This window comes from Limulus polyphemus, unplaced genomic scaffold, assembly GCF_000517525.1.
Source record: "Limulus polyphemus unplaced genomic scaffold, Limulus_polyphemus-2.1.2 Scaffold776, whole genome shotgun sequence".
Taxonomy (NCBI): domain Eukaryota; kingdom Metazoa; phylum Arthropoda; class Merostomata; order Xiphosura; family Limulidae; genus Limulus; species Limulus polyphemus.
In genome coordinates, this window is record NW_013666386.1 from 225,243 (window position 1) to 244,546 (window position 19,304).

General features: G+C 29.9%; 1 protein-coding gene across 1 annotated transcript in view; it reads left to right on the forward strand.

The window, feature by feature from the left end:
- LOC106460469 (nucleolar protein 58-like) overlaps positions 1-19,304 on the forward strand; it is a 26,418-nt gene that overhangs the window by 4,856 nt on the left and 2,258 nt on the right. The window contains exons 2-15 of the mRNA XM_013920166.2: positions 418-494; positions 1,176-1,228; positions 2,449-2,573; positions 4,766-4,902; positions 6,075-6,139; positions 7,262-7,396; positions 8,368-8,513; positions 9,902-10,028; positions 11,227-11,390; positions 11,771-11,905; positions 12,966-13,027; positions 15,648-15,808; positions 17,525-17,608; positions 17,910-17,987. Coding sequence (XP_013775620.1) covers positions 418-494; positions 1,176-1,228; positions 2,449-2,573; positions 4,766-4,902; positions 6,075-6,139; positions 7,262-7,396; positions 8,368-8,513; positions 9,902-10,028; positions 11,227-11,390; positions 11,771-11,905; positions 12,966-13,027; positions 15,648-15,808; positions 17,525-17,608; positions 17,910-17,987 — 1,549 coding nt within the window. The remainder of the gene's footprint in view (positions 1-417; positions 495-1,175; positions 1,229-2,448; positions 2,574-4,765; positions 4,903-6,074; positions 6,140-7,261; positions 7,397-8,367; positions 8,514-9,901; positions 10,029-11,226; positions 11,391-11,770; positions 11,906-12,965; positions 13,028-15,647; positions 15,809-17,524; positions 17,609-17,909; positions 17,988-19,304) is intronic.

Consider the following 19,304-nt stretch of genomic DNA (forward strand, 5'->3'; position numbering starts at 1 on the left):
TTTATGTTTCCATGACCTCTTGTGATATAATAAAAATGTACAGTTGCTATAGCACATTGGTAATCTATACACCAATTATTATTTCCAAAAGTCGGTAATTTGCTCAGGTTCTGTTTTGATTTTCATTGAAAATTTTCATGCAACTAAATATCAGTTTTGAGTAAATGAAATTTAACATCCAATTTCTAGATTGGATAAGTGGGTTCAAGAGTTAATGTCAAGCCTTGTTTTATTATGTTGAGACTGAAGATTTTATTTATAGAATATTTATAGGTGGAATGTAGAATAGTGTTATTAAATGACTGCATTTGTTTATAAAGATTTTCTTGGCCTAAGTATGGCTCTTTAAATGTATTATCTTTGTCAATTTGTTGCATTATTAATAGTTCATTTAATTATATTTTCAATTCTTTTCAGTTACTGGATGAAAAGAAATTACAAGAGACTGAAAATTTGTACAAAGATTTTGAAAGCTCAGAGACTGCTAGCAAAGTGTAGGTATTTGTATTTTCAATGCAAGTCAGTTGATATACTGTTAAACAGTAATATTAAGTTTCTAGCTGTATAGTATAGTTTTTCAATGAAAAGTAGATTTTCTCTTATGAAGAAGTTATAACTTTTGCAAATTAGCTGGTAGCCTAAATCTGTTGACCATAATATATTTAAAAATAAATCATATTATGTTCACGTTTTTTCAGTTTTACTTCTTAGAAAGTTTGAGAAACTTAGCCCAGGATGATTTTGTTGAATAGCATTTACATTTTGTTTTTCTTAATGACACATTTACAAAGTTATCAATATTAAAGGAAAATTTACCAAATTAGGCAAAAATAATACTAAGTTCATAAAATTGTGGAATTAAAATATATTTACATTGATTTTGATAAATGTTTTATTATATTTCTGACACAAATATGAAAACATGTTTTTTACTAAACAGTCACATCTAACTGCTTCATTTTCGCCAGAAGATAGAATAATGGTTACTTTTGTTACTTATGTGTATATTTTAGATAAAATATGCATTTACTCACCTTGAAATGTATAGTATTGACAAAATGGTAAAAAAAACTTTGTGAGAGATAAGAAAATCATGCAGTGATTATGCATTTTGTTACAATAAATATAAATATTGGTGGAATTTAAAAGATGATAACGGTTTTTGTTTATTACAGTGTGAAACTTAAACATTTTCAAAAGTTTCAAGACATGACAGAGGCATTATCAGGTAATATATGCATTGTTTATGTATTGATAAATCAAAAATATTGCCTTTTTTAGAATTGATCTAGCTAATATATATTTGTAAGTAAATTGGCTACTGACTGTGAAATATGAACAGGCAAAGTGCAAAAGAAGAAGCTAGTGGTGAATGAAGCTTGTTCAACATTGTTTTCTTTTTGTATTGTTAAAAACATTCCAATTCTTAATTTCATGCAGGCTTTGCAAAAAAATAAATTTCTGCAACAAATGTAATAATGGATATATTTGTAACAATCAAACTTAAAGTTTCATGGTTGTCTTTACAGTACTTCTTGACAACAAATTCTGTACTTGTGCTTTTAACATATGAAGACCTTTTGCCTTTTGTTGACTTGTTTTGATTTACTTTTTTTTTGCTTTATTTGGAAATTCCTTGTTGTTATATATGGCAATTAAAAGCCATATATATAATCATGTGTATGGCTATTACAGAATGATAAACATTGTTTGGAAAGTTTATGAATGATTACTTTATTGGTTAAGTTCAACAGCATAGCAATGAAAGTGGCTATGCCTTGTATATAGCAGGAAAATATTGCCCACAAAGTGCTCCTGAGTCCAATCATGATGAAATTTTTGAATGTTGTGAATGGATTTATTTTTTTTAATATTTTTTTCCATCATATAGGTAGGCTTCAGCTCCATAACTGAAGATAATATAATAGACATGTTCAGATTAATTGACCACAAGTCCCAAAACTAGCAATTACATCTCGGCCTTCAATGTTGTGGTTACTATAAAAATTATCATTACATGTACTTAACTTTGGAACACAATTATTCTAACTGACAAATAACATTGATAAGTCAGGGGTCTTTATGTCACTGACCAGTTCCAGCAAAGTTTCTTGGGGTTTTAGGTTCTGTCCTTTAGTTTGTTGGCTGTAAGAAAAAATAACAAAAAACATTACCTTTAGTACTGTCATTATGAGTCCACAAACATTTAGAGATGTAATTTTGTTTTTAGTGCTGTTATGTAGAGCCTGCAGACTGTATAAAGCTGGTATATACTTTATTGTAGTTAGGTATAGCTCATAGGTTGTGAAAGATTTTAAAATTATGTTTCTTGGAACTTATTGTAAAACCTAAATTTTTCGTTTTGTACTGTTTTCTAAAATGTATTGTGTAGTTGTTAATTATTAGCAGGTTAATCTAAGCCTTAATGAGGTTTTTTTCTGTCTCTAGCTGCAACAGCAGCAGTAGAAGGAAAGATGAGTAAAGGACTGAAAAAACTTCTCAAGAAATTAGTTGCCAAAGAAGCTCAAGAAAGTCTTGCAGTTGCTGATGCAAAATTAGGAAATGTAATAAAGGTAAAAACAGTCATAATGGGTAACTTTTCCACTCATCACTGTTGCAGAGATACCAAATATTTCGTTTTGGCAGAATCATTCTGATTTTCAACCCCAGATGACAGCATTATGATCATACCCTTTAAATTCTATCTTTTTGAAGTTTGAATAACATAATCCTGTAGGTATGTTATGAGTAGGAAATGAAATGCTGATACTGTTGAGATTGTAGTCACTTAAACATTTTTACTTCTGCATCTGTACTCATATAAGACTGAAATACTTTCTTAACACTAAATGAAATATTGGCCACTTAAGTCGTATTCATAAGCCAATTAACAAGGGATAACCATATTACTTTTTTCAGAAAATATAGAAATGAAAGCCATCTAGCTAAGAATGTGTGTCTGAAAATCTGAAAAAGCATAAGGTAGTAATTCTGTATCAGGGTGACACCCTCACAACAAAAAAACAACATAATTAAGTGTAGTACTCAAATGATACCTTTAAAGTATAGGTGAAACTAAGAAAATTGATAAATCACAAAAATTACAATCTATGAATAAATTTCATTCAGATACAGATGTGTATATTGAAATATTTTTGATAACTTAGAAGGTTGAACATTTTAAGATTGATAGAAACACACATAAATGTACTGTATTTTTCAACATATACTTTACAAAATGTTGTTCACATTTCATGGTAATCAATACACATTTTCTTGAGATATCTTGAACTACTTATGCAGTGTTATATACTATAATTTGAAGACTGAATGATACATATGTGCAAATCTTACCTTGTAATCATATCTTTATAACAGATTATGTAAAACTTATGATACACTCACTAAAAAGCTTTCATCACATGCATTGTATTCAAGGTTTTTCACAGCTACTTGTCTCATGACAGTTATGACTATGAAAGGTTTTATGTATGAAGTTTCTCTGTCTCTTTCAGAATCATAATCTATTTCCTCTTCACTTTTCCTGGTGTATTGTCGACTGTTCTTTAATTTCTGTTATGTCAAATATAAAATCAAAACATTGTGAACATTAGGGCTATAATTAATGTTAGAATTTGTCCCTTAAAGGTTCATAATGCATTACTGTATGAAGGTTTGAACATTTGATAATACTAATTTGTATAATTTACTAATGATGTCACCATAATTACTAGTTTATATTTGACTGAAAACCCTTTTATTTTACAGGTAATCAATATAAGTGAAATGAACCATACATATGTAGTTTAAAAATATATTATATAGAACAATAACCATATTTTATTTAAATAGAAATTTAAAAGTGCACATTGTTTATTTGATGCTACATATTAAAAATCAGTCTTTTTTGGTATAATATTGTTGAGTAAATAAATATAATAATCAATAAACAACAAAATAGAATAGTAACACTAAGAGTGCAACAAGAAAACAAAAACTATAGCAAACAGTTACAAGAGAGTGTATTATTGTCAGTCATTTTTCATCAGCTTGGTGTCAAGTTTTTACAGGGGCAAAATGATATCAAATTTTGAAAACTTTGTTATGTATTCACTCTAATTTCTCCCCAAATACAATTATAACTGAAATGTTGAGATTTTATATTTTCTTTTTATATCAGTTTATTAAGATTTGGGTTGTATGAAGTAGCTACTGTTCTTCATAGATATGTGACATTTGTAGTACACTAAATGTTAAAATAACAAAAAAAAACAATAATCATAGCAATTACAAATGGTATTCTGATATAGAATTCATGTCAAGCATAGATGTTGCAGACATTAAGTGTAAATATATTGCCTTCTGGCTATGCATTAAATTGTACAAAAGAAGAGAAAAAGAACTTTTACACCTAATGGATTTTAACATTGCTCATGATAGGAAAGCAAATACTAAAATTAAATAATTGCTATTTTAGTTTAGGTAGGGTTGGAATCCCTACTAAGCTTGTAGAATGTAGTTAGAGCTGTAATATGTACCTTTTCACTATAGATAATGATATAGCTGCTCTAAAGTGTACATTTTTGATATTTATTTTCTGAAGAGTCATAGTTAATTTAAAATAAAAGTAAAAACTTTTGAGCATTTCCAAAGGAAAATTCTTTGCTATCCTTTTATCAAAGTTTTGCTTGCTATACTTGAAAACTGATTGTGCACTTGATGTAGTGGACTTATACTGTGAGTTTGATTTTTCATTTGTGTATAGGAAAAACTGAATGTCAGCTGTGTTTATAACAGTGCTATACAGGAGCTCATACGATGTATTCGGATGCAGATAGACAATCTTATTGTTGGACTTCCTCAGAAAGAGATAACAGCTATGGCACTTGGTTTAGCTCACAGGTAAGATTTCATATGAGACTTGAGAAAGAAATACCACTTTGGTTCTTGGTTAGCTCATAGGTAAGATGTCATATGAGACTTGAGGAAAATATATCTTCAGTATTAGATTATCTCATAGGTAAACTGTCATGAGTCTTCAGAAAGACATCTTTGGCACTTGGTTAGCTCACAGGTAAATGTCATATGAGACTTGAGAGAAAGATATTTTTTGGCATTAGGTTAGCTCATAAATGAGATGGCAAGATGAGATGTACCAGGTTAGCTCTTAGGTGAAATGTCATGAGACTGACAGCTTTGGCAGGTAGTTAGCTCACTGATAAAATGTCATCTGAGACTTGAGAAAGAGATATAATCCTTGGTACTAAGTAAGTTCACAGAGAAAATGTCTTGCAAGACTTACAGCATAATTTGTTAAGAATTAAGGTTACGTGGATCGAATTTCATCTTTTTAGTTATCTTTCCCAATTGCGAATGCATGGTTCAGCAATATGAAAGTAAACACATTGCATGGATTAAATAAAAAAACAATTTATGAGGAAATGTAACTTTACATGAGGGAATGTAATTTTATTTCATTATTTCTATCCCTGGGTTAATATTATAAACAAGTGAATGTACTATTTTTGTTTTTTTTTGTTGTTGTTGTTGTTTTTTTAGTAATATTGTTAGAAATGACAGATAAGTAAGATGGAAATTTTAAGTATTGAGAAATATTGGAATTTTATTGTGGGATTTCAAAGCATTGAAATTTACAATTTTCTATAAATCTCTTGAATTTTATTAGTTGTTAATAATTAAACAGACTAAATACATCAATTTTTGTATAATTTTTGTAGTTGCAATAAAAACCTGGCATGCTTCTGTATTTCATATTATTAATACACTACATGGAAGAAGACGTTGGTTGTTGCACATGCACATTTCTTTATGTAATGGCCTTGAAAATTATTTTTAAGACTCTTAAGAAAGCCTTGGGATGAAGACTGAAATTAACATAAAATTATCAAGCCAGTGATGAATGAATTATAACTGAGTATGTTCAGAATGAAGAATATTTATTTCTTCGTCACTACCTCTGAGGCTTAAATTCATAAGTTCCCCCCCCCCTCTCTATATATATTTTTTCCCTGTTTTCAATTGATTTTGAAAGCTGTGTTTTTGTTCTTTTACAGCCTTTCCAGGTACAAGCTAAAGTTCAGTCCTGACAAGATTGACACAATGATAATTCAAGCTGTGTGTAAGTTTTCAGTTTTTAATTTGTTTATTACAGTATTGTTATGTGTACTAAAATTTAAGAAGTGTAAAATGCTCAATGATATTTAGGCGTTTTATTTCTTATTTAATTTCATAACTTCAAGAAGAAAGTATTGTTGTTGTTTTTTGCCTTTAATACTGTTTTTTCTTGTGTACTTGTTGCTTCAAAAATCTATTTTAATGTTAGTAGTATTTACTAATCAATTGATCAATGGGCCCATCAGTTGATTACATTTGATTAATCAGTTAGTAAAGTGTTTCTCAAACCATGGTAAGCATTTCTTCTGTACAAACTAAAAAAGTTGCTTATAAGTTGGTGGTGGATGCTGCCAGCCTTTGCTCTTGTCAGCAGTTCAAAATTAGTGACAGGAGCACAGGATGAACAAGTTTTGTGGCAAAGGGAATCAAACCTGAGACCCTTGAATCATGAAGGCATGCTGGCCCAAAGAAGAACAAACTTGAAGTGAAAAGAAAAAATAACTTTTAATGCTAAAATTGTGTTTTGATACCCATAGTGAGTAGAGCACAAATAGCCCATTATATAGTTTTGTGCTTATCAACAAACAATCATATGGCAATATTTTAATTACATGGGTATGTTGGAGTAATCAAACAGTAATAATTGGAACAACTAATTTTGATAAAAATTTATTACTTTTGTTACAGTTGATTTAGTCAAAATTTCCATTAATCAGTTGTTGGAATAATCCAAAATACTAATTTCAGTTAGTTTACATGACGCTATTCAATAGGTAATCAATTAATGTATTACATTGCCCAGCTCTAGTTTGTAAGATATGTTTTTTAACAACACCTGAAAGCTAATATATGTCACACATATGATAATTATTTTTACATATTTCCACATATGGTTTAATAGCAAGTGTGAATTTGAAAATTATACAAATAAATTTTTTCAAATCCATCATGTTTGTTTAAAACTGTATAATGCAGTATAGTTGAGTAAAGACGAACACTATGAACAACTGTTTTATTGTCCTTAGCATAGTTAGGTAACATGGATAAAGAAGAAAAATCAGTTTTGTTCTGTAATCATCCTTTTAATTGTCTTTAAGTAACAAGATGCACTTGGTTCTGTTTGCAGCCTTGTTAGATGACTTAGACAAAGAGCTCAACAACTACATCATGAGAAGTAAAGAGTGGTATGGATGGCACTTTCCTGAGCTTTCAAAAATTATCACAGACAATAATCAGTATGTGCATACTGTGTTAGCTATTGGTAAGTTTTTCTAATAATATTAGCACTTGTATTATTTAGAGTAGTTTAAACATGTATGAAGTGATGGTTTATACCATATAACATCAAAAATTCAGTTAATAAGTGTGATGCACTTTTAAGGTTGTATTCACATAACACTATATTGTATGTTCCTTAAATACTTCTTTTAATGTTCTGTTTAGAAGATGTGTTGAAAAAATTGCAGCTATGTATTATGTGGAGTAGAAGTAGTTGTCATCAGTATCACTATGAAAGAGCTTGTTTTTTTCTTCTTCTTTATCATGAATAAGAAAACTTGCTAACTGACCATCAGTTAACCATTTCCAGATTTATGGAGACTTGGCAAAATCCACTGTTTGTATGTTCTCACAGTGAAAAGACTTTTAAATCAGATTAAATTCAACTTCATACAAACTTTCAAAATAGTGTACAGTTTTTATGTGAAATAATTCACTAAACATTTTATTTACTGTTTGTATTATATTTTAGGTTGTGAAACTTCTGAAATTATGTTTTAAAACAGTGTTTTAAAAAGCAAAAAAATATAACACAATAACATTATCAGGAAGAAAAACATAATCAGAAACTTAAAAAAAACGTTCCATTTAGGAATAGGAAGTTTATTTCAAAACAGTTTTGTGATTTTATCAATACTGTTGACTGCACCCAACTATGATATTTTCAAAAGTGTAATATGGCACTATTAAAACTTAGAATTTCCCTTTGTTGTTGGTTTATTAGCTTTAGATTGTGAGAACCATTCAAAGTTCTCCAGGCTTTCCTGAGAAATGTTAATTCAACTGATATATATATAAATAGATGAATAAAATACCAAGAAAGTGATCTAAAAGTTTTGAAATAAAAGTATAATTATATTTTTCAAATACATTTTAAAAGTTGAGTTGTGAGTGTATGCTGAACATCCAACAGTCTGGAAAGAGTTAAGTAAGAGTAACTTTTTTTCTCTTCAGGATTGAGGACTAATGCTGCTGAGTGCGATATGTCTGATTTTCTTCCTGAGGAGTTGGAACATAAAGTAAAGGAGATTGCTGAGGTTTCCATGGGTACAGAAGTGTCAGAGGAAGACATCATGAACATCAAGCATCTCTGTAATGAAGTATGTTTGGGAAAAGTAGTAGAAACTTAATATATGCTCAAAAATTACTAATTTGAGCTTCGATACCTCATTAAACTGTTTTTTATTTTATTTAGCTTAAGTTTATATTTTTAGACATTTGTTGTTATCATTAGAATCTTATAATGTATTCATTTGCTAGCACTTTTACTGTCTTATTCATGTATTAACTTGAAATATATTTGTGTGTGTTTGTGATTAAGAACATGTAATATTTTATTCAATCTAATGAGTATTCAGGATAACATTATTGAAAAGTTTGATAATGAAACAATAAGACATTGTAAAATTTTAACAGGAATGTTACAGAAACAATAAGTCACTGTAAGATTTCAACAGGATTTCTCAGTAATAACTGCTTTCAGTCATGTCAAGACAGGTTTGAAAAATACACCATAATTTGTGTATTGAGACAAATCTGGCTGTTGTACAGACCAGGGTAGATGATGAAAGGCTTTTTCATACTTGGCAAATCATACTGCAGCCAAAAATTTTATTCATGGTTAGATCTATTACCTCAAAAGACAACAACAAAAGAATTCCTGCAATGTAGAGTGAGCCTGGTTTCTCAGGATTTTCTCATTGATTGTTATTCTTCAGTGCAATGATTGGACCTAATCCATACCAACAAAAGGTGACCCACTCTGTTATGAAACTATCTGTACTTAAAGTTAGAATTAAGTGTCCAAGGGTATACGATATTTTGGGGCCATATCAAAACACAAAATCATTTTAATGAGAAAGAGTGAATGTTGACTCACCTGATCATATTGCCATAGTTTATGATAAATTTAGAACAATAAATTTTTTGTGTATAGCTTCTGTACAATATCACAGTTTTATCTGGCTCTGATTGGTCTTGTCCATCATTAAACTCTTAGCATATTATAATAGTTTGTCTTCTTCTTTATAATGTGTTTTACCAAAAGGCCTAATATGTGGTGATCCTAATCATATATTGTTGATCTTTGAACTTGAGGTTTTACAATTTTCATATCTGTTCATATTTATCGTAGAGAAAGTTTTATTTTTCAACATAGCAATATGCATGGTTTCAGTTATAGATGCATTTGCCAGTGGAGCCTTTATTATTATCAACCTATCATGTTAAATCCTTCTTCCTTCTCTGGTAAATATGATGTGTAAAACTAGAGTGTGGTAATTATGTGTAGTTAGTCTCTCTCTACACACACTGACATGTATGAGTGTATATTTATGTTTATGTACACACTACCATGATTGTAATTGATTCATATCTAGGGTTTGTTTTAGACTGTTATAGAATGCTTGCAAAGATCATGGTATTGAGGAGTTTAAGATTACTGAGCTCATTTCTATGAATGTTTAATAAGATGAAAGTTATACTTCAGGTGCTGGAAATGCAGAACTACAGAGCACAGCTTTATGAGTATCTAAAGAACAGAATGATGGCTATTGCTCCAAATCTGACTGTGTTGGTTGGCGAGTTGGTTGGAGCCAGACTTATAGCCCATGCGGGTAATTTCTTCTCTTTTAAATAAGCATTTTAAGATGTGCTTATTCACATTATTACTAGTCATCAGAATCACTAAGACTTGTAACCTTGCAGAGTATGTTTCAGAATTTAGAATTTTGTTAAGAGAATAAAATTTTAGTGAGCTTAAAATTTATTATTTTTTTAGAAATCTTAAAAGTACCAAAAATCTTTATTTTCATAACTTGTAGGAGATATTTGTTTGGCACATATCATTGTCAAAAATGCCTACTTTTAAAAGTTTTAAATTGGACATACCCTCATAATTTCTTTTTGTGACTAATTCTTGGCCTATGATGTAGAAACTCTTGGACCTGAAAATTTTGAAGTGATGGTTGTCCTTCGTCACTACCACTGAGGCCGATTTCTGTGTGGTTGATAGTGCTTTAATAATTGTTTGCTTTACTTTGTCCAAGTAAATAAGTAAACTTATGGTTTTAAGTTGTTCAATAGCTTAGTTGTTTTACTAAAGGATTTCACTACTCACAAATAACAAAGTGGAAAGCATCTGGAGCTAACAGAGACATCCATCATAACTTTAGTATTTGAATGCCTTTTCATGGGATGCTAACAAAACTTTGGGAGACACTTGTCAGCCAAAATTTACCAGTATAATGTTCCATGGATACCATTTTATGTATTCCTTTTTCTGATCTACCAATATCTTTTTTATTCCTATCTATTTCTGATTTAAGAAAAGAGTTTGTTTTGCAAAAAAAGATGTCAGATTTACTGCAAAAAATCAGGAAGTCGGATTTCATATACATCATGTGAGCGGATGAAGAACTAGATTGTTTGTCATTAGTAAACTCCTTGTGTATAATTAGCCAGTTATAAGATAGTTTGTGTCTGTTCCTGGTGTTTTAAACTTGTAGCTATTATAACGTTTTTGATAACTTTTCCCTGTCAGGTTCACTATTAAACTAGTAAACTCCTTGAAGTATTCACAATGTGTATAATTAACCAGTTGTAAGATAGCTTGTGTCTGTTCCTGGTATTTTAAACTTGTAGCTATGATAACGTTTTTGGTAACTTTTCTCTGACAGGTTCATTATTAAACTAGTAAACTCCTTGAAGTATTCACAATGTGTATAATTAGTCAGTTGTAAGATAGCTTGTGTCTGTTCCTGGTGTTTTACACTTGTAGCTATTATAACATTTTTGATAACTTTTCCCTGACAGGTTCACTATTAAACTTGGCCAAACACCCTGCATCTACTGTACAGATTCTTGGAGCAGAAAAAGCCTTTTTCCGAGCAATTAAAACTAAACATGACACACCTAAGTATGGGTTGATCTATCATGCTCAGCTCATTGGTCAGTGTAACCCAAAACTGAAAGGAAAGGTGAGTAGAGAAAGTTAAGTCCTAAGTGTGGGTTGATCTAAAATTCTCAGCTAATTGTTCGTAGTAACTTAGAACTGAAGAAAGTTAAATGAAAGTGTGAGTTATTCTGTCAATATTGATTGACCATAGAGTATTAATCCAAAAGGATATACCTGAGGTGAAAAGGGGAGCATTGTATACAAAAGTTATACATATATTGTGGTGGTTTTAAATTTTTTAAATCCTGACAATGTAAAGTTATCAATTTCTCATTATTTGATAAAATAAATGTATATTGTTTTTTTTTCATCTTACCTATTCATGAATAAGAAATATTAAAACATCTGGCTATAAGGCTTTTGATTAGAAAATAATATACATTATTTATTTTTTATGCATAGATGTCAAGAATGTTAGCAGCAAAGTCATCTTTAGCCACTCGTGTTGATGCTTTGGGTGAGGAGGCAAGCCAAGAGCTTGGAATAGAACATAGAGCAAAGTTAGAAACTCGCCTAAAACAGCTTGAAGAAGGAAGTGTACGTAATTGTCCACAGTGTCATGTCTTTCTGCTGTTATTATTTTTAAAGTTTTAATTTTCTTTATTACATTCTACAAATTAGTTTGATTTTGTAGGAATATAACTGTTATCCAGAATTGGAAAAGCTTTGTGGAGAAATTCAACAAAATGTTGTGTAAATAATGATTTTATTTTTATCTGTAGATATGTTTTCAGCCAAACCAAAACAAATTATTTAAAAATATTTTAAAGTAGATTTAAGGTATACTTTTACATTGGTGCAGATGGTTTTACTGTGTTGTTCTTTCATTAATTTACCTGCATAATTGCTTGAGAAAGTAGTGCAGTTTAACTATATGTGTTCCATTTGTCAGTTACATAGTAAGGTTAAACTTCTGGAAAACTATTTTCTAAAAAAAAATCTGAATTCAACCAGTAATCCAGTATTTTATAAGTAAGTGTTTTTGTTGGTGCTTCGCCTCAGAGTTATGCTGTGTTTGAGAAGAATAGTTTGTTTATTTGTTTTGATCATATGAACTTCCAGAATTTGTTGGATATCCCATTTTTAATGAGCTTGAAATATTGATGAATAATAAAGTTTATATAAGAATTGGGATAGATGTGGTGCAATTTTTTTTTTATGTGCACCTTTGTAGCTGTTACAACATTTTTTGCTGAATGTAAAATACCATACAGATAAAACAAGGATGTAACAGTGATAGTTCAGTAAAGGTATTATAATGTGATATAGCTATCTGTGTTAGAAAATACTATGAGAATTATGGTTAGTCAAGTTAATATTGGTAGATCTATCATAATGTAGAAAAGTACTTCTTTACAGAGTATATACATAATTGTAATAATGCTTTTCTGTAAGTTGAAGTATTATATTAGTGCTTTTTGTATTGACACTTCCTTAATTTCGATACCATGTTTAAATGTAAACTTAATTTAACTCCAGCACTAGCACTTAAAAAAAAACAAAAAACTTTAGTACTTTGTTAAACTTACACGTTTCTTTGTAAATAATCTTTTTAAACTTAATTTCTTGTCTTTATATTTCTAATTTTATTTCTCAGCTTAGGAAAATAAGTGGCACAGGAAAAGCCAGAGCTAAGTGGGAAAAGTATGAAAGTAAAAGGTTAGTGTTCAGATGTTAGTTTTTATATATATGTGTATTATTGCTGTTGTTTACTTTCTTTATGGATTATCTTTGGTTATTAAATTAAAAATGCCACTAACACAAATTGTAAGTCAATTATAATAGAAAGAAAATGTTTTTTACAATGCTTTTATCCTTAAAAATGAAGTCTATTATTTCTCTCAACAATAGAATATGGCTTGATCAGAATTATTGAATTATTACTAATATCTACACTAGATGAAACTAGTTTTTGTATACTAATAATTTAGCAGCTGAACTCTTCTTCAGTTCTGGTTTAATGTATTTTATACATAACCTCTTTTCATCATGTCCTTTTAATAGGAATCTTAAACATACTGCAATATATAACTACACATTCACCATGCACATAAATGTGTATACTAGATTTATTAATTGTCACCAACTTTACATGTGCTAGTTTTGGGGCTTTTTTTTTTCTCACAAAGTTTAGTTTAATGGATGACACTGCCTAGATGGACAAACAAGCTTCTTGTTATCCATATATTTAGAATTAAATCTAGAAAATGTAAATTTATATATCAATTTTGATTTTTTAAATATGAAATTCTATATTTATTTGTTAAAATTCTGTATCTTATTTTCAGGCTTAAAAACTGATCATAACCAGTTTATGCCTACGTCCTGTGAAAAAGGTTACACACTTGGTTTTTCACATCCAATATATGTCTGTAATATGGAAATATCACTTTGTTTTGGATCATTGAATTTTACTTGTTGGACATTGCACACAATACCATCTGTCGTTCTATTTGGAAACCTATTTTTATTCAAAAATATTTAAATGTTTAAGTCCTTATGGAAATATTGTTGTGTGCTAGCTACTTTATAAGTACAATAAATTAGTATTTAAACCATGTTTACCTTAAATAAATGTGAATTCAAACTATTTTAATTAAAATGATTTATGTTACGCTTCACATTCAAGAGTATCGTTATTATTATGTATTAGTGTGTTCTAGAAAAAAAGTTGTTGTTCCACAGAGAATCTTGTATATTTGTGTAGATTGCTAAGATATACTAAAGACCAACTTGCATGTTGAGGTTCACTACAGGTGATGAAACTATTGTCAACATATTCTTGATAATATATAGGCTAAAAATCAATGGGCAGTTTTCCAACCATTCTTTTTCATAATGACAAATGAACAAATTGGAAAGTGATGATGCTAAGCTTGATCCCATTGCAATTCCATCAGTCCATCTTTCAAAATTATGCACTTTTGTGTTGTATCAAAAGATATCTTACATAAAACACATCTTTATTTAACAGAATGAGCTGTTGATACCAGATCATATTTTGTGGATATTTGTTCAATGTGTTTAGGTCTAACTTGTGTTTTCAGCACAACTGAAGCAACTTGTACCAGGATTAAATCTTTCCTGCTTCCCAGTGGGCACTATAGGCTCATTCAAATTGTAAGACAGTATTAAGGGACTTGCACTTCTAAGGACTAATCATGTAGAGGATATTCCTCTGGCACCATAGATGATACTTTAAGGTCACAATTCCATCTTAGTATTTTACAGTCAGATGTGTGTGTGTGTTGACTCCAACAGTCCTCATGTTGTCTTTACCACAGCACAACATCTCTGTTACAGCCACATTTAGAAAGATGTGACATTTAAGGCTATAAATTTTGTTTTGGCTCCAACAGTCCTCGAGTTGTCTTTACCACAACACAGCATGTCTGTTACAGCCACATTTAGGGCTAGTAATTGTGTGTTGGCTCCAACAGTCCTCAAGCTGTCTTTACCACAGCATAACATCTTTGTTACAGCCACATTTAGAAAGATGTGACATTTAGGGCTACTAATGTTATTGTCACAAGTGAATCATTGCATGTTCACCTTGAATACATTTTCTGTTTGTATTGTCCACCATTTTCACATATTTTGAACCTTTGGTATGCCAAGTTTATTGTGCAAAATAGAGCTCGAACTTGCTATAAACTAATGTCTTTTTTTTTTCACAATATTCATTGCAAGTGTGAATTCTGTGACCCATTCCAAATTAGGTCATGTCATTTTCTGTACTTCTACCATGTTTAAGTGTGTACCTTATTTTGTGTTATTGTATATGACAGATAACATGCAGGTATTTAAATGACATTTCAATTACTTTCTAGAATTTTGTGTTGCTAAAAGCCATTTCAGCCTTAAATGACACTTTTTCTCTCTAAAATTATTAAACCAATGAATTTGAAAGAATATGTTTTTTTAGTTGTAATTAGGTTTAAAAATGTCATTGGAAAAATAGTGTACAAATGTTGAAATGTATGTTATTAAAAATATAAATTTTCCATTTGCATTAAGCATAATACGCTGATTGCTAAAGAGCTAAATTGCAATATATTTTGAATTTCCTTTAAAATGACAATATATATATATAACACTATGATTGATAAATGTGGATTAGCAGTGATAATTAGTGTGTTAGCATTTCCGTGGCATGTTATTAATACATTTTTTTTCCTTTAACTTAGTTTGTAAATAAAGTTTGAACTTTGATTTGAAAACGAACATTAGCATTTACTGTGATAAATGTTGTGAGATCTCTCATGGTTTTTACCCTTAGTGAGATTTACCAGTACAAACCAGGCTTGGACTCCACAATCCCAACTATTGGTCAGAAACGAAAGATTGGGGAAATTGAAGAAGATTCTCCCTTTCAGCCTAAAAAAATTAAAGTTGAATTAAAAGAAGAGACTGGGGAACCTGAAGTTCAAGAGGCAGATAGTAAGTAAAAAAACTTGTTAACTTTGGAATGTTGATAATGAATGCAAATGCAAACAGGTAAAAATAGGTTTCTTGCTGTGTAAGAAATATGATTAATAAATATTGAATTCATTGTTGAACAGATTTTCATAATGATAAATTTATAGAAAAGCTGAAGATGAGTTTGCACAATTGGAACATGAACTAATCAGTTTTCATAAGTTTTTATCTTTAGTTAGTCTTTGGGCATTGTTGGTTTTCTTTCTGTGGACCAGCAAGACTTATAGAAAAAAATATGTAAATGGCTAGTTTACTAATGAAATACATAGTAATCTTGTGTTTTCTCCGCATATAATGTTAACTTCTGTTATTGACATTCAAATTGTACATCTTTGACAAGTCAATTAACTCTTTGAGATCTAGGTTAGACACCTGTTGTTTGGTTTGATAAATAAAGTAAAATAGATCAAAAACTACTTGGTAAGATAATTTGAAACTTCAGAATTCTTTTCTACAGATTATGTAGCTTCTTCTGCAAATAGAATATTTTTATATGTGATATTTATATGAATTATCAGCCTTGAAATTTTAGAGAGATTTATTTCTTTGTGATACAATTTTTAAGAAACAATTATAAATGTAGACTTTGGTTATTGATTTTTATATCTTTCTACATTCTTTTAAAACTTTCCTATAGAGCTTATATAGAACTTTGACGAAAAAAATATCTAAAATCTAGACACAGTTAGTGGCAATGGGAATTGAACTTGAGACCTTTGATTCATGAAGACACACACACACGAATCATCAGGTCATGCTAGCACAAAGCTGAACAGACTTAAAGTGAAAAAAAAACAACTTATAATGCTAAAATCAGGTTTTGATATCTCCCATTTGGGCAGAGCACAGATAGCCCATTATATAGCTTTGTACTTAACAACAAACATAACTGCAGTATTTTAATTGTTTGGAATAATCAAAAATAGTAATAATTGGAAACATTAATTTTGATGAGTTAATTAATTTCATTTCAGTCAATTTGATCACTGATTATGTACAATATTGGTAAATAAAAAAATTGAGATTATTTTCTGGCCTACCTTAGCATATTCTGAAAAATGTAGTCATGAAATCTTGTTATATTAATCATCATTCTGAAAAAGATCCACCACCATAGTTGCAAGGTCTCTTCCAGCGGATTATTAGGATACAGATATTCTATATCAAAACTTGCAAAGCAAAACATTTTTGTCAACTTTAAATTCTGTGTTAATGATATATTCAATATATGATTATATGTACCTATATTAGAAACTACAATGGACAGTCTTTGTGTACTTCTGGGTGATGGCCTTACGCTGAACTTGAAGGTTTAATAGATAGGTTACAAAATCTTCTCAGTTGTTCACTGTTGAGTGATTGAATGTCACTCCCAGCAGGGAGTGCATAGAATACTATTTATAATGATAGTTCTGTGCAAGGGCAATGGTTTATTTCATTTGGCAGCTTTTTTTTTTTTTTTTTAGATTCGTATAACAGTTTCATGTTGGTGTACATTGTTTTGTTCTGAGTGATCTGAAAGGGAGTGTAGAGTGATGTTGTTGTTTCTTGACTAATAGCTTGGAGGTATTGTTGTTTAATGTTTCATTAGAATGTGAAAAGCTTAAGTTATACAAACTTACCTAATTGAACAGCTGGTTTAAAATATTACTTTTTTTGTCTTTAATTTTGTAAAAGCTTCAGAGAAAAAGAAGAAGAAGAAGAAAAAGAAGGAGAAATCAGAAGTAGGTCCAGACGTAAGTCAAGAAACAGAAGAAGTTGGTAAGTTTTGTGTTGGCTGTTTCCAAGGTTTTATCTCGTATAAAGGATATTGATATATAAATTAAGATTGGTTTTCCTTACGTTTTTTATCTCTCTCATACTGTTAAAAAACAAAGTTCCAGAGTATTGGATGACAAATGTTAGAAGTTAATATTTTTAGGTGTACGCCCAAGTATTGAAGACTAGGTTTTTTCTTCAAACATAATACTGGTTTTTAATATAACTGAAACTAAATTTTAGTTTAGAATGAAGAGTTATTGTACATACATGTATTCTGAGTTATGGTTTTTACTTTTGTTAGATCAACCAGAGAAGAAGAAAAAGAAGGTTAAACAGGAAGTAGAGGAACATGAGGTTGTTAAACAAGAAGAGGTTGGGGGTAAGAACTTTATTATTTTATAAACTTGTTATTGTGGCTTTAATTCTTATTTAATTTCTTTTTGTAGCAGGATCCTTACTTCATTTTAAAGTTCATAATTTTTAATACTCTCTCTCTGTTTACTTTTTATGTTATACCTGTATAAAGGATATACTTTACCTTCAGAAACTGTTGCACATCTATCCATCAATATGTAGCGCTATCTGTTGGGTGAACAGAGTTTAAAAGATATTTAAATATGTGCATGATATGTTTACCATTTATAAAAATCTATATATTTATTGGATTATAAAAATTCTGAATTATTTGGAATTCTTGTTGCCCCTTACTATTAAGTACTACTGTACACTCAATTTTGTGTGTTTGTATTAAAAAAAATTTTTTTGAACGTAAAGGTTGTCTTTCTTTTATAGTGTTTATTTCTTGATGTTAGAGAAAAGTTTGTGCCACTATTTTAGAATATTGGATTTTGCCTTTGTTGTAATTCAAGATATACCTGCACACAGTCACTTAATCTCTACAAAATAAGAGATTTGTGGATCTAATATGCAGAATTTGGCAGAAGGACAGGTGAAATAAGAGACTAAACATGGTGTTGAAGTCTATAAATAATAAAATGCCTTATTTAAAAATTAAAAAACAAGTAGTAATAGCTGATCATAGATAGAAACAATATTGCATTATTAAGAAGATGTAGAAATAAAAGGAACTGTATTTCAATGGAAAAATAAGTTGAAACAATCTTGACTTGAAAGTAAAATGAAGTTAGAATAAAGTATACATGATCAGTAGGCACAGAAAAAAGTCGGGGAATATCTGATATGAGACTGATGCACATTACGCATTCATTAGCTGACTAATTGGAGAAATGGCACTGGAATGCAGAAATGTCTCTTCCACTTGACAACTGCATACTACACCTCAGTCTACATATGGCTTATGTTTGAAGATAAGTTTGGTAGTAAATGTGCTTCATGGCAAACTATTTTTGTTAATATATTAGGAGAACTTTGAAAGTGCTGTTACTTAATGAAGACTGAGTAGCTTATTTATAGTTTTTTGGTTATTCCAAGGACCCATGAGTGAAAGCAAAGGAGAATGTGTTATAATATGTTAACCACATTATATTCACCACCAATGAGGCCTTTTTCCCAATATCAGGGCTCATCAGGTCAATTGGGATATAACAGACATAATTGTTTAAGCATTAATATATATTTTTTGAAGAATCATTTCATCTTTTGGAGAGAGAGAGAGAGAGAGAAAGCCAAGCTTGTGGAAGTCCTGTCATTGTTCAGTGATATTTCTATGCCTGCT